General features: G+C 39.0%; 1 protein-coding gene and 1 pseudogene across 7 annotated transcripts in view; one reads left to right on the forward strand and one right to left on the reverse strand.

Moving 5' to 3' along the window:
- Window positions 1-16,603, reverse strand: part of TRIM37 (tripartite motif containing 37) — a 134,834-nt gene that overhangs the window by 39,897 nt on the left and 78,334 nt on the right. For 6 of the 7 annotated variants that reach the window (XM_028109170.2, XM_028109166.2, XM_028109168.2 and 3 more), the window contains exons 17-18: window positions 12,875-12,960; window positions 2,930-3,124 (exon numbers count right to left, since the gene is read on the reverse strand). In XM_028109170.2, coding sequence (XP_027964971.1) covers window positions 2,930-3,124; window positions 12,875-12,960 — 281 coding nt within the window. The remainder of the gene's footprint in view (window positions 1-2,929; window positions 3,125-12,874; window positions 12,961-16,603) is intronic. The other variant, XM_028109172.2, reaches the window with a different exon arrangement.
- LOC114213846 (large ribosomal subunit protein P1 pseudogene) lies at window positions 3,258-4,547 on the forward strand (annotated as a pseudogene).

The raw sequence follows: 16,603 nt of genomic DNA on the forward strand, positions 1-16,603 counted from the left end.
AATCTTAATTATATATAGAGTAGATTACTGTATTCCTTAGAGGTTAAGTGGAACTTCTATAATGTCAGAAGATTCTGAAGACCTTACCTCAGATCCACATATTTTTGAGCGTATGATGACTGAGAAAATACCCAGAAATGTATGAATTTGCTCTCTCATACTAAGAACCACTGAAATAAACTTTTACAATAATACCCTCCTTAAACTTCCATTTCTGACAGTTTTCTGGGCACTGCCAGCTTTCTAAAAGCAGCTTGAATCAAACCACTCCTAAACTGCAACAATGGCTCCCCAATGCCCACTATGCATCATTCCTCAGGCTAGCATGCAACACCTTCCACAGAATAACCTCACCTGACTTTCTATATCTGCTTACTACTACATGTACCATAAAATCTGGTTCAACTATATCATCCATCATTCATAACGCTGATGCCTCTTAAAATACTCCTTTTTACAGTAGGGTGGTTAAGAATGTGAACTTGCAGTGAGTCTGATACATAATGGGTTCACTCAGTATGTACTGAAAAAAAGAATTAGAGGAAAATAAAGGAATACTATGAACAACTCTATGCCAACAAATTTTTGATAATCTAGATGTAATGGACCAGTACCTTGGAAGACAATCTGCCAAAAATCGAAGAAGAAATAGACAGTATGAAGAGGCCTATATCCACTATTATCTCCAAAAACAGAAGTAGAGGGCGTACTTCCAAACTCAATCTACAAGGCATTATTCTAGTATCAAAACCAAAGATATTACAAGAAAACTACAGACTAGTATCTCTCATGAACAGAGATATTAAAATCCTCAGCAAATTGAATCTAACCAGGTATAAAAAGAATTATATACCACAACTAAGTGGGATTTATCCCAAGTATGCAAGGCTGGTCTGACATTCAAAAATCAATAAATGTAATCCACCATATCATATCAATAGATGCAGAAAAAGCATTTGACAAAATCTAATATCCATTCATGAATTTAAAAAAAAACAACTCTTAGTAAACTAGGAATGGAGGAAAACATCTTCGACTTGATAAAGAATAGCTATGAGAAACCTATAGCTAACATCATACTTAATGGTGAAAACTTTTTTTAAAGATTTTCTACTTGACAGAGAGAGAGAGAGAGACAGCTAGAGAGGCAACACAAGCAGGGGGAGTGGGAGAGGGAGAAGCAGGCTTCCCGCTGAGCAGGGAGCCCGATGTAGGGCTCGATCCCAAGACTCCAGGATCACGACCTGAGCCGAAGGCAGACGCTTAACGACCGAGCCACCCAGGTGCCCCTAAACTAGAATATTTTAGACATAACTGTATTGTTGGATATTTTCAAACAACTCTGTTTTCTCTTTGGGATATACTCCTAGAAGTAAAGTTACGGGATTAAAGGACAGAGGTATTTTAAACCTAGTGCAAAAATTTCCTTCAGGGGCGCCTCAGTCACTCAGCTGCGTCTGACTTGATTTTGGCTCAGGTCATGATCTCAGGGTTGTGAGACTGAGCCCCACACAGGCTCCATGCTGGACATGGAGTCTACTTGAGATTCTCGCCTTCTCCCTCTGCTCTGCCCCCACTTGCGTGCACATGCATTTTCTCTTCCTCTACTTAAAAAAAAAAAAGTTCCTTCATAAAGGTTAAACCAATGTACATGTGCAGAACCACAACTTCTCTGTTTCACTATCTTTGTAAATAACACGTTATAATTTAAGCAAAACCTTTGTCAAGGTGTTAACTTTTTTTTTTTAAAGCTACTTCTTGGGGTGCCTGGTTGGCTTAGTTGGTAGAGCATTTGACTCCTAATCTCAGGGTTGTGAGTTTGAGCCCCATGTTTGGTGTAAAGATTACGAAAAATAAAATCTTAAAAAAAAAAAAGCTATTTCTTTGTTGATCACAAGAACTATGTGTGATTTTATTTTCTTTGTAATTTTCTGTATTTTCTAAATTTTCTACAATAAAAATACCTCAGAAGAATAATGTAAAATTATATACAATGTAATAAATTTTATAAAAGTACAAATACAAAATGTACTTGGATCACAGATAAAAGGCAAGTATTTCATAACATGACTGAAGACCGTCTTTCAAATTAAGGACCCAGACTTCCAGGAAGTATACTTTACAAAGAAGAGGCCTAAATAATCCAGGCTCTGAGATTATTGCCCCCACTAGAGCAGCTCTGTGTTTTCTACACTGAAGCTCTGCCTCAGACTTTGAAAAATGATTTTTGCTGCTTTAAAGAAGCATCAGAATCACTGTTCTAAATCACTGATATTTGATTTGTGTAATACTATTATTTAAGAAGGAAAATATTGAGTATATATTAGAAAGTTTTCTAAAAAATCGTTTTTAAAATGTGGCATTTAAAGGTAAATCCTTAGCTGTTCAAAATGACTATGCCTAAGAGTTTCAAAAAGTCCAGGTTTGACTATACATCTAATGTGTGTGTATATACATCGTATTACAGTAACGCAGATATAATTTCTAACAACCTTTGCAAATAAAACACTAATGCTAATTGGTATATATTTTTAGGCTACAGAATTTCAAAGCATGAAACCATCTTTTTCTATATTCAATTTAGACACAGTTCCACTTAGAAGTCAGGGTATTCATGCAAAACTCTAAGTCCATTCACAAAGAGGACAACTGTATTTCACACAAATCAAACTGAATCAGACACAATCTAAATGTCAAATTATATACAAACATTCTAACAGGCATTATGACATTATTGCACAAAACACCACTGAACAATGACCAAAAAATTAATATGATTAATATAAATGTCAATTTTATGACATAAATGAGAAATCAATTTGCTACAGAAATGTCCTGTGTTCCAACACTTAAATGAGACACTTGGATTAAAATCAAGAGTTGTTCTCAAGAATCACAGAAAAAAGTGAAATTATTGTTAATATTTTACCTGTGGATTGCAAAAGTGAAGCAGGTGGGCGAGGCTGTAAGCCCCACAAATTTTCCATACTATTCCGGTCCTTAAGGTCCAACAAATGTATTAAAATTAATGGATCAATGTCTAATAAACTACTGGTAGCAGCAGAGCATAAATGTGCTCTTCTTGACATTCTGCTACTGGCACCCACATAGCCATGGTTACTACCTGCAAAAGAAATACAGATGTAGAACATGCATGCTACAAATTTGCACAAATTTAATTAAAAGAAAAAGTAAATTGGTTAGTGTTGTTTGAGTACTTGTCTATGGACCTATCTTTTAGGAGTTGGTGTGTCAACATGATGAGAAGCAGAAAGGAGAAACCAGATTGCCAGAGAGGTGAACACAAGCATAGTGACTAAGCACTGGCCTCATTACTATCCAGAATTGAGGAGGAACCCTCAACCCCATCCTTAGCCCTAGAAATAAAAAGGCAGTAGCATACACAATATATGCAATCAGGGGGATGAGGGAGAAGAAAACGAGAATATGTCCTATAACCCAGGGGTCTTGAAAGAAAGACAAATCTCCATGATACCACAAATCCCAAGGAACTAGACACCAAAACAGTAATTTTCTTGAGGAGTTTTCAGACTGAAACTTGTTAATGACTGATGGACAGATAGACACCTATGAGCAATGTCATATCTGTATCACCTATATTGGGCTAAGCTCCTTAAGCTAAAGAAACCATGTGACTTTTCTCTAGTGCCTAGTACAACACCTACCAAATATTAGGTATGGAAATGGTGGTTAAAGTCTTAAAATAGATAATATAAAAATAACACAAAATAATCAGGTTCTGATTATTCATGAATGTTTCAAAAAGATCTAAAAGGAAGTAACTTAGGAGAAAAATTCCAATTATTCAGAAGCTTCAAGCCAATTATTTACTTATATGTGTTTCATCTGTATTCACATCCTCACCTTTCCCAACTTCTTCCTCTTCCTCTTCTAAGGATATCATCCTACTGCAAATTTTTCTTTCCAGACTCAGTACCTCCTGCAACTCCTTTTAAAAAATAGCAGAAAACTCTCCTTTTCCTCAACTGCTACAAAGGTGCTCAGTGCATCCAAGGCAGGCCTTGGAGTGAGGCTCTCACTTCATTTGGTGACTAGCATCGTGCCTGGCAGCAACACTCAGCATTCACCTGCACCACGGCCTCCAGCTCAGGAGCTCACCTGCATCTACTTAGCACTCATCCTGCAACAATGATGAGGTAACAGCCATAGAGGATAAGATCAATGTCCTCCTTAAAGCAGCTGGTATAAATGTTGAACCTTTCTGGCCAGGCTTGTTTGCAAAGGCCCAGGCCAAAGTCATATCAGGAACCTCATTTGAATCGCCAGGGGCTGGTGGACACCAGGACACCAGGAGGTTCCAGCCCCTCTTATCCCTGCTGCCCCAGCTGAGGAAAAGAAAGTAGAAGCAAAGAACTGGAATAAAAAACAAAACAAAACCAACAAAAAACTATCTGCAACAGGAATAAAATATAGTTGTGGATAGAAGAAAAAAAAAAGTGGAAGCAAAGAAAGAAGAGTCTGAGTCTGATGATGACATGGGCTTTGGTCTGACTAAACCTCTGTAACGTGTTCAAGAAAAAGCTGAACCTTTAAAAAAAAAAAAAAAAGCAGAAAACTATCCCCTCTCCACCTTGAAACAGTCTTAACCCTTTTCCTTTACTAGGAAGTTTCTAAATAGGCTACATTTGAGAGGAGTTTTAAACATTACAGATTGCTAGCTCTACCACAAATGCCTGAGTAAGATTACGGGAGTGGAACCAAGGATCTTTTTCTTAAAAAAAAAAAAAAAAAAGCTGCCCAGGTGGTTCTAACTGGATAAGGTACTTAGTAGCCCTGTGTACTGTATCTACTGCCCTGATATCTGGTTCTTCTTTAGAAATAGAAGCTGCCCATTTTTCCACAATAAGTGGACCCATTTAACACTAGCACTCTTCAATTTCTCAATGCTCTTCGAGGCCTTCACCAAAACAAAAACTCCTTTCTTTTGTGGTTTATGCCCTTTGGCTACTCCCTCCCTCCCATGTTCGCAACCTTTCTACTCACTACCCAAAGGCATCAAAAACTTGAGCATCGATTTCAGTTTTCCTTTCTCAGAGCTGATATTGCATCGTTCTGGGTGTGTTGTGTAGGTCTGTCTGTCTCATAAAAAGTGTACGGCCTAATAAATGCTCACAAATTAATAGTGCCCCCAAATCCCCCCATGTCTCCTAAAATTGCTCACTAACCTTCCTCTCCAAAGGTAACCTTCATCCTGAGTTAAACACCATAATTTTGCCTGTTTTTGAACTTTATATAAATGAAATGATACAGTATGTGCTCTAATATCCTGCTTCTTTGTTCAACATTATGTTCAGGAGATTCATCTATACTGCTGTATGGAGCAGTTTATTCATTTTCATTCTTGCTGTGTGGCATCCCAGTATAATATATCCCCATTTCTTTCTTTATTCTACGTGGAAAGAATTTAGGTTGCTTCTAGTTTTTAGCTGCTAAGAATAAAGCTACTGAAATTCTAAGGAGATTAACTGCTCTTGAAGGTCACATGAAAACAATATAAAACACCTCATAAAAAAGCAAATGAATCAGTTACAGGTTCCTCGCCTCCTGAGCCAAGCCCCTGCTAAAATGTTGCACTGATCTACCCAAGTTCTTCATTTTATCATAGCGCCTGTATGCAGTAGCATGACATTCAAGGTCCTAAACCGTCTAGTCCTAAACCAGCTTTTTCCCATCTTTTGTTATAATTTACATTTGTTATAAATTACATTGTTATAAATTACATACTGGCAAGGCATGAGAGTTTCCATCTCTCTACATGCTTGCAACATTTAGTATTGCCAGTTTAAAAAATATATTTTTTTAAAGATTTTATTCATTTATTTGACAGAGAGACACAGTGAGAGGGAACACAAGCAGGGGGAGTGAGAGAGGGAGAAGCAGGCTTCCCGCCGAGCAGGGAGCCCGATGTGGGGCTCGATCCTGGGACCCTGGGACCCTGGGATCATGACCTGAGCCGAAGGCAGACACCTAACAACTGAGCCACCCAGACGCCCCTTAAAAAATATTTTTATATATTAGCTGCTACAATGGGTGTGCAATGGCATTTTATTGATTTTTATTTGGCACTTCCCCCAAAAAATAAAGAAAAACGAGCCTCAGAGATCTGTGGGATCTCATCAAATGTACCAACATATATATAATGGGAGTCACAGAAGAGCAAAGAGAGTGTACAGATGAAAGAAAAATGGTTGAAAATTTCCAGCGTATGACGAAAAATGTTAATCTAACACATCCAAAAAGCTCCGCTCAACAAACTCTATGTAAGATAAATAAACTCAAGAGCTCCACACTGAGACACATCATCAACTTGCATTTCTCTGATAAAAGAGTTTGAGTACTTTTTAAAATGTGCACTGGCCATCTGTATAGCCTCTTCTGTGAAGTGTCTATTCCAGTCTTTTGTCCCTTTTTTTCCCTAGGAGGTAGTCTTATCTTTTTCTTATTGATTTACAGAAGTTCTTTATATACTATGGAAAGTTTTAGAAATTTTTAATTTACTGATTAATAAAAGTTATGTTTTTTGAAAAGAAAAAAAATCAATGCATCTTTCTAGAACAGACTACACACCTGAGATCTTCTAAGCAGTTAGATATTATGGGTCTAGAGATCAACACATGATTGTCCCACAGGTCTCTCAAAATCAACACTGATCAAACTGAATATATTACGTTCTACTCCTAGACTATCTTATGTAAGTGCACAGCCTAACCTAGAAACCTTAAGGAATCATCCCCACATATCCACCAAATCCATCCCATCCAGTTAGATTCCCAAGTCCTATAAATTCTTTAACATCTTTCAACAAATTTCATCTCCACCCCTACTGCTATTGCCTTAGGTTAGGCCCTCATAATTTTCCCTCCTGAAACATTTCAGTAGTTTTCTAACTGATCTTGTCTTTTGATTCATCTTCCACTATGTAACCAAATCTAACCATGTTTCTTTTAAAGACCTTTAATGGTTCCACAGAATAAAGTCCAAAATCCTTAGCCTAGCAAATGAGACTTTCCATTACCTGGTTTTGCTTCTTGCTTACCAATCTCACATTGGCCTGCCCGCATATAAGTCTCAATTATTTGAAGTTTCCTAAAGAAAGAAGTTTCCTAAAAGAACGGTGCTGCATCTTTTCCCTGGAATGCCTTTGCTCTCTTATTTCATTTCCCTGCTCCTCTAATGAACTCTTAGCTCTTCTTTCAAGAACAAAATCAAGCATCACTCCCTTTCTAAAGCCTTTTCACGCACTCCTAACAAGCTGTTCTATTTTTGGTGTCACCCTGTATTTACATCTATAATCACAAAGTTCTGTAATGACTAGTGCTACATTCTCATTTTGGAGATGATGCTCATTCATCTCATAATCCTAGTGAACAACAATGCCTGATACCTAGTGGGCATTCTTTGAACATTATTGGAACAAGTAACCTTAAAAATTCTTAACCTGGGGATGCCCAGGTGGCTCAGTCAGTTAAGTGTCTGCCTTCGGCTCAGGTCATGATCCCAGACTCCTGGGAATGAGTCCCGCATCAGGCTCCCTGCTCAGCGAAGAGCCTGCTTCTCCTTCTGCCTGCCGCTCCCCCTGCTTGTGCTGTCTCTCTCTCTCTCTCTCTCTCGATAGATAGATAGATAGATAGATAGATAGATAGATAGATAAAAATCTTAAGAAAAAAATCCTTAACCTGAAATAAGTAACAAATGTTGTAATAACCTACACACTGTCAATTTACAAGTGTGTTATATTGCTAGAATCTTTTAGTTATCAAGTATTAGGTTTCATAAATCACACATGTGAGGCAAATATAAAACAGATATTTAGCTAATGTTCTAGATTAGAATGATACTTTTTGCAGGCACCTGGGTGGCTCAGTTGGTTAAGCATCTGCCTTTGGCTCAGGTCATGCTCCCAGGGTCCTGGGATAGAGACCCGCATGGAGCTCCTGCTCAGCTCACAGCCTGCTTCTCCCTCTCCGCCTCTCCCCCTGCTGTACGCGCACGCGCACACTCTCTTTCTCTGTCAAAATCTTAAAAAAAAAAAAAAGAATGATACTTTTTATTTCTTTAAATTTTTATTTATTTGAGAGAGAGAGAGAGCACGAGAGAGGGGAGGGTCAGAGGGAGAAGCTGACTCCCCGCGGAGCAGGAAGCCCGTTGTGGGACTCGATCCCGGGACTCCAGGATCATGACCTGAGCTGAAGGCAGTCGCTTAACCAACTGAGCCACCCAGGCACCCTTCAGCACATAATTTTAAGCATAAGTTTTTCTTGTAACTAAACCAAAATAACTGAATAAGCAATTCTTGAGGGAAGAGGAACCTGAATCATTATTTCAAGTTATAGCCTTATTTAAAACAACCTATACAAGGAAATTAAGTAAATATTATTCTACTTCATACCAAGATTCTGTGTAAGAAAGATATTCTACTTAATGGACAACTTAACATCTTAATTGACATAATTCTTTAGATGATAATATGGCTCTGAAATATGAATCACAACAGGCTTGAAATGGACCTTCCATAATTAACATAACAATAAATCATTCCACACTCAGCCCCACCTCACCCTTAATTCAGCTTTTATTTTCTTCTTTATATATTAAAACTTTTCATTTTACAAGTTTTAGGTTTATAGAAAAGGTGCAAAGATAATTCAGAGCATTCCTGTAAATCCCACGATCCACTTTACCCACTGTCAACAGCTTTCATCACTACGGTACATTTATCACTACTAATGAACTAATATTGGCATGTTATCATTAACTAATAAATTCTGTACTTTATTCAGATTTCATTAATCTTTCCCTAATGTACTTGTGTCCCAGGGTCCCATCCAGACCATCAAATTACATCATTTCTACTTAGGTTCCTCTCATCTGGGGCAGTTCCTTAGAATTTTCTTGCTTTTGATGACCTTGACAGTTTTGAAAGTACTGGTCAGATATTTTGTAAGATGTCCCTCAACTGGGATTCATGTGGTGTTTTTCTCATGGTTAGACTGTGTTTATGGGTTTTGGGAGGACAACACCACAGACGTAAAGTACCATTCTCAACACATCATATCAAGGGTACCTGCTATCAACATGACAACATGGATGATGTTAAATCTGATAACCTGGCTAAAATAATGTTTACCAGGTTTCTCTGGTACAAAGTTACTTTTTCCCTTTCTAGACTGTATTATATTGGAAGCAAGTCACTAAGCATAGCCTTTAGGGGTAGGGAGTTACGTTCCACCTCCTGAGAAGGTGATATCTAAAGAAATTTGCAATTCTTTTGTATGTGTACTGTCTTACATGTCTTAGCTATCTGTTCAAACATTAATTCACCTTTAGATTATAAATTACTTAAGAGTAAGTCTTTTTCATTGTATTTTCCAGAAATCTTGATATAGGCATTCAACAAATGTCTACAAATATTTAAAATTCCCAAAAGCACGTAATAAAAATTAACAGGGTATGATTCACTACTGTATCCTCAGCACCCACAATTTAGTGTCTGGATTATAATAGGTCCTCAAAAACTACTGAACTAATAAATTACAATTTTGGAATTACAGAACATAAGCATCATGAAAACAGAGATGTCTTTTTATTCAATACTGTAGCTCTGGATAGTAAAACAGTATACAGTTCCAGTTAAGTAGCCAGTAAATATTTGGTGGATGAAGAAATTGAAAAAATATAACATTTTGTTTATCCACTACCCAGTATGTGTAAAAATATTTCATATCAGAATTTCCCTATAATACAGTTTAAGAGAGGAAATGATAGATTTATTTTTTTTAAAGATTTTATTTATTTATTTGAGAGAGAGAGAATGAGAGATAGAGAGCACGAGAGGGAAGAGGGTCAGAGGGAGAAGCAGACTCCCCGCCGAGCAGGGAGCCTGATATGGGACTCGATCCCGGGACTCCAGGATCATGACCTGGGCCAAAAGCAGTTGCTTAACCAACTGAGCCACCCAGGCTCCCAGGAAATGATAGATTTAACGAAGAAAAAATACCTGCAAGGTTGAAAAATATTTAGTAACCTTGACTCAGTACATCCATCTTCCCTTTTATACAAGATAGCTTCTGAATTTTTCTATGCTATTTAAAACTCTGAAAACTATACTCAACACCACTTAGTAAAATGAAGTGTATTCAGGGTGCCTGGGTGGCTCAGTTGGTGAAGTAACTGCCTTTGGCTCAGGTCATGATCCCGGGGTCCTGGGATCGAGTCCAGCATCGGGCTCCCCGCTCAGCGGGGAGAGCTCTTCTCTCTCTCTGACAAATAAATAAATAAAATCTTAAAACATAAATAAAGTGTATTCCTTCAATATTTATCTGAAAAATATTAAATGATCCCTTATTATATTGTGTTAAATGCCAGGGATACAAAATTAAGATGCATATTATTTCTTGGCACAGAGCTTCATGGAGCCCAGCGATAAAAGGGAAAATAGGCAGCTAAATAAGTAATTACAATATTGTTTAATATATATTCTAATAGGTTAACTTGAGAGAGCAGAAAAAGATACATAGGGCACACAGTTGAGGAGGGCTTCCAGGAATAAAATACAACTAAAGTGAAGAAGAAATAGGAGTTGACTACACGCAGCATGAGAAGATAGAAGGAACATGTTAGGAAGCACATTTGAGGGGAAGCACATTTCTTTCCTCCGGGCTAAAAAATGACACAGGGGAGTGCGAGAGAGGTGAAGCTAAAGAAGTGAGTAGAACCACCATATGAAAGGCCTTCTATACCATCAGCAAGTCTGGACTTTATCCTAAAGTAAATGGAATCCAATAAAGAGTTTTAAAGTAGAGAAGTGACATGATCAGATATAAATTTGAAGGAAAAAAAAAAAACAACTCATCCTGAACTCACGCTGTGGGAAAAAGAATGGAAGGGAACAATAATGGATACAAGGAACCCAGATGGGAGGCTGTTTTGAAAGACAGTGGCCTAGACTAGGAATGGCAAAGGAATGGGAAGTAACAAATGAATCCATGCACTGTTTAGGAGGCAGAATCAACAGATTTGGGTAATGTATTAAAGGCAGAGTTTGAGTGAGAGGAAAAGATGAAGATGTATAACACTATCAATCACTAAGATGATGAGCTATTACTAACAGGGAGGATGGCATAAAAAGATAATGATTTCTGTTTGCGAGATGCTGAGTCTGACAACATCAAAACCAGACTGCTGGGGCGCCTGGGTGGCTCAGTCCTTAAGTATCTGCCTTCGTCTTGGGTGATGATCCCAGGGTCCTGGGATCAAGCCCACATCGGGATCCCTACTCTGCGGGAAGCCTGCTTCTCCCTCTGCCACTCCCCCTGCTGTGTTCCCTCTCTTTCTGTGTCTCTGTCAAATAAAATCTTAAACAAAAAAACAAAAAACCAGACTGCTACATGGATCTGGAAGTCATGAGAAAAATAAAGGCTAGAGATAGAACTTGGAGAGTAATCAGTATATAGATAGAATTGAAATACAGGCATAAATGAGATCATCTAGAATAAAGTGAGGAGTAGGAAGAGTATGAAGTATGGGTGGAAGTTGAGATGCTGAAGACTAATGTTTAAGAGGTGCTAAAACATGCTATAGAATATGCCAGTGTTTGTACCAAGGGCAACATCAATAAAGCAGAAGCAGTACAGAGCTAGCTTATAATTCTTCTAACAAAGATTCGCATGCTTCATTAAACAAGTCCATGGGACGCTTGGGTGGCTCAGGCGTTGGGCGTCGGCCTTTGGCTCGGGTCATGGTCCTAGGTCCTGGGATTGAGCCCAACATCGGGCTCCCTGCTCAGTGGGGAGCCTGCTTCTCCCTCTCCCCACTGCCTGCTGCTCCCCTCTACTTGTGCTTGCTCTCTGTCAAGTAAATAAATCTTAAAAAACAAAACAACAACAACAAAAACAGGTCCAAGAACACAAAAGTAACACGCCTATTTGAGTCACTTCATCCCAAGAGGAGCAGGAGCAGTGTGGTCTGGCAAAACAAAAAACAAAAAGCAATACAAGAAAAAGATAATGTGAAGTTCTAGTCTGGCTCTACCAACAACTACTTATGAGATCTAGGCAATTAAAACCCAAGTTTATTCCATGCATAAGATGAGCTCTCAAAAGGTCCGCTGTAGGGCACCTGGGAGGCTCAGCTGGTTAAACAGCTGACTCTTGATTTCAGCTCAGGTCATGATCTCAGGATCGTTGGGATTGGGCCGCACATCGAACTCCGTGCTCAGGAGGAAGTCTGCTTGGGATTCTCTCCCGCTCCCTCTGCTTCCTCCCCCTGCACGAATATGCACACATACTCTCTCAAATAAATAAATCTTTAAAAAAACAAAAGGTCCTTTGTAAGTCACATTCCATGAATCTATTCAGATTATTCTGTAGTCAAATTAGATATACAAACAAGATTTATGTATCATAAAAGGATAGTGTATGATTGTAGAGAAGACCATGAGCTTTGGATTCAGACAAACCCAAAACTCTAATCCTTCTCTTTCATTTACTTAATTGTGAATGACAGCAAGGTGCTTAATTTCTCTACCAATCTGTATAGCTATAAAAAGCAGGCAATATTAAAATCTATCTCACAGACTGTTATAAGTTAATAAGATAAGGTACACATGAAGTGCTTTTGCACAATGCCTGGTACATAAGAACACTTACCAAATGTTAGCTATTATTACTATTTCAAATACACTCTAAGATATGTGTACACACACACACACACACACTATATAGCACGTTCAATACCATGGGTCATGTGGAGCAGGGCTGCCATATAGTAAAATATGATACAGTCAGAGAAGAGGAAAGAGAAGATGCAAGCTGATGCATCTTGGCCTCTATACCTGGTGGTCCTGCAGCAGCTGCATCTTCCATAAGTTCTCCCTCTTCTAATTCCATGTTGTTGTATTCCACATCATTTTCTCCAGACCTAAGAATATACAAAATTCATCATTCCTACAGAGTAGGGACAATTAAAATTATGTGTCACACCTCAATGAATTTTATAACAGTAGTGCATAGCTTTCTCCTGTGAAATAAGATGGGATATATTTCTCAATACAAAAATGAGGAAAAGACTTTCGTCATTATCACATGTATGGGTAGTGTTCATGTTCAAACTACCTTTTAAAAATACTAAGGTTGTTAACATTTAATTTTTAAAATAGAAAATCTGAGAACCATTGTAAGCAGAAGAAATTATAGCTTTTTAAGGTTAAAAAAAAGATGATCAAATTACTACATATGATTAAATATTATTTTCTTGGGGCACCTGGGTGGCTCAGTCAGTTAGGTGTCTGCCTTTGGCTCAGATCATGATCTTGGAGTCTTGGGATGGAGACCCGCATCAGGCTCCCTGCTCAATGGGGAGTCTGCTTCTCCTTCTCTCTCTGCCCTTCCCCCTGCTCATGCTCCCTCTCTATCTCAGATAAATAAAATCTTAAAAGATTATCTTAAAATGATATTTCAGAAAGAGGGTATTACCTCCTACCAAAGTTTTCAAAGTCTCTCCTATCAAAAAACACTATTACCTTCTTTTATTTTTAATTTAAATTTTTTTATTTACTTATTTATTTAAAGTAAGCTCTATGCCCAGTGTGGAGCTCGAACCCAAAACCCTGAGATCAAGAGTCACATGCTCTACCAACTGAGCCAGCCAGGCAACCCACTATTACCTTATTGTAATGACAAAGTACTATATGGAACAGCACTAATCAGTGCTAGTTTGGGGTATTTAAAGAAGTCACAAGATCAATTCCCAGCTTGGAACTCTGCAGACCTGCTCCATTGATGCCAGTAAAAATTACTTTTAAAACAGTCATCCACAGTCTCTGGAAATGGTTATAAGAACATACAGCAAATGAAAAAATTCATCAAGAAAATGTGCTAAAATCTGGTAAAAACAGTGAGTCTGAGGTACTTAAACAGGGACTACTTGCTCTTTCTTCCCCTCCCAATTCAGTGATACAGAAATTCCACTCTGGACTGGTACAGCCAAGAACATAGGCCTCCCAAAAGAAGGGCTATATTTCCAGAAGGGTAAAACATCAGCATTTCTCATCCTGCCCCTAGCTAACAGATGCTGAGACTAAGGTCAGGTAAATGTGGTCAAGTAGGAGGATACCTTTCTTCCATCCAGACCCAAGGCTCCACCCTTGGGTGTAGCACACTGAGAATACTGGGGCCTGAATCAGTATGCCCCAATTCACTCATAAACAGAGGTCCTAGGCATGAGAAGACAAGCTGAGAAGATCTCAGGGTACAGTCTCTAACTCCCCCACCTCCACTGGTTCAACTACTAACAGGAGAAATTAGCACACCTTTGTCCTCAGTCTAGCTTCAGAGTTCTGACTCAGATTTTCCCTAGAGGAGGAACCAGGCTGAAAAACAGCCACAGAGAAATATACAGCATAAAAAAATACTCTCAAATGGAATCCCGAAAAAGATAAAAAGAATTACACATCATGGCAGAGTGGGATTTACCTCGGGAATGCAAAGTTGGTTTAAAATCCAAAAATCAGCTAACATAATATATCATGCTAATAGAATAAAGAAAAACTACACAATCATCTGAATAGATGCTGAGTTTAATATATTTAGATGATAGACAAAGATAATTTGACAAAATCCAACACACTTTCACAATAAAAACATTCAACTAACCAGAAATAGAAGGGAACTTCCTCAACCAGATAAAGAGCATCTACAGAAAACCCACAGTTAACACCACACTTAATGGTGTAGCTTCCCTCTAAGATCAGGAACAAGACAAACATGTCCACTCCCAGCAGTTCAAGTCAACATTCTATTGGACACTCTAGCCAGTGAACTTAGAAAAGAAATAAAAAGCATCTAGTAAGGGGGAGCCTGGATGGCTCAGTTGGTTAAGTGTCCAACTCTTGATTTCCACTCAGGCCATGATCTCAGGGTTGTAGGACTGAGCCCCACACATGGTTCCCCGCTTAGCACAGTCTGCTTAAGATTCTCTCTCTCACTCTCCCTCAACCCACACGCACACATGTGCTCTCTAAATAAATAAATCTTAAAAAAAAAAAAGCATCCAGTAAGTAAAATTAAGTCTGTTTACAGAAGCCATATTGTATACAGAAAAACTTTAAAAATTCACTAAAAAACGATTAGAACTAAAAAATGAACTGGCAAGGTTGCAGAACACAAAACTCAACTGAATTTCCACATACTTGCAAAGAACAATCCAAAAGGGAATTTCTAAAAAATTAATTAAAAATTAATAGTATAATAGTATAAAAATAATACTTAGAAATGATTTAACAAAAGAGGTGTTAAACATATACTCTGAAAACTATAAAACACTGTTGAAATATTAAAAACTTCCGCTTGGCAAAAGACTCTTTAAGAAGAAAAGACAAGAGCACAGGTCAAAGGAAGACAGTGGAGGATTGGAAGACCCTCGGTTTGCCTATCCCATGGATACCACTAGATAACTATCAAATCATCCTCAGTATCCTAGAGCTCAACCTGAAGATTGGCAGAACAAAGTCCACAACCAAAGGTAGATTAGAGGTACAGAAAAAGGTAGTTGCAGTTTGGGAGAGAAACAGACTATCACACAGGGGAGCCCACACGGGGAAGACATCCTCATAGCAATTGACTTAGAAAGTGGGGGGGGGGTGGCCTGGGTGGCCCAGTCATTAAGCATCTGCCTTAGGCTCAGGTGATGATCCCAGGGTCCTGGGATTGAGCCCTGCGTCAGACTCCCCGCTCTGTGGGGAGCCTGCTTCTCCCTCTGCCTGCTTGTGCGCTTTCTCTCTCTCTCTCTCTCTCTCTCTCAAATAAATAAATAAATAAAATCTTAAAAAAAAAAAAAAAAAAGAAAGAAAGTGAGAAGGGCCCAATTTTGTGAGTTCTTGCAACCAGTGGGCTTAAAGCCTAAAGTTCTAAAGGTCAGCTGACTGGGAAGGGATAGAGCCCGGAGGGCATTGGGGCACTGGGACTGCCCTTGGGAGAGAAGGCAGGCAAACAGCCCATGGACATACAGCATAGAAACACCGAGGTACACAGTGGGGTGCACACAATGGGGAAGTTATTTGCTCATCTCAGTGCCTGTCGCAGATAGGCAGCATTCATTGAGTGACCCCTCCAGGAAGAAAGAAACTGGCTGGTGTCATTTCCTTCTCCAGCCCCTCAGCATAAACAGAAAGCCACCTGTAGGAACCAGTACAGCACCAACACTCATCACCTAGCTTGCTTACACCAAGCCCCCTACCTTAGTGCTCCCGAAGAACCATCCTTCCCAGTCATGCTTCCCTCAGTCCAAGAAGACCAACCCAAAGACCCGCCCACACCATGCCTCCTGACTGTGGAGTCTTGCCAGGCCTCAGTTCCAGTGGTGGTGGCAACAGGTCTCATTTCACAAGTGGACCAGAGCATACCTAGTTAAAACATGCCACATTCAGGCCAGGGACCAAACACTACCCACAATAGACAAAGAAAGCATCTGCAGACAACTGGCCTGAAGGCAAGCATCCATGACACAACAGCAGAGTGGATGCAGTACACAATGGAGATACTCATGAAAGCACCACGCCCTAGGG

This window comes from Eumetopias jubatus, unplaced genomic scaffold (assembly GCF_037043125.1).
Source record: "Eumetopias jubatus isolate StellerSeaLion01/CBP00866 unplaced genomic scaffold, mEumJub1_p1.0 scaffold_10, whole genome shotgun sequence".
Classification (NCBI taxonomy): domain Eukaryota; kingdom Metazoa; phylum Chordata; class Mammalia; order Carnivora; family Otariidae; genus Eumetopias; species Eumetopias jubatus.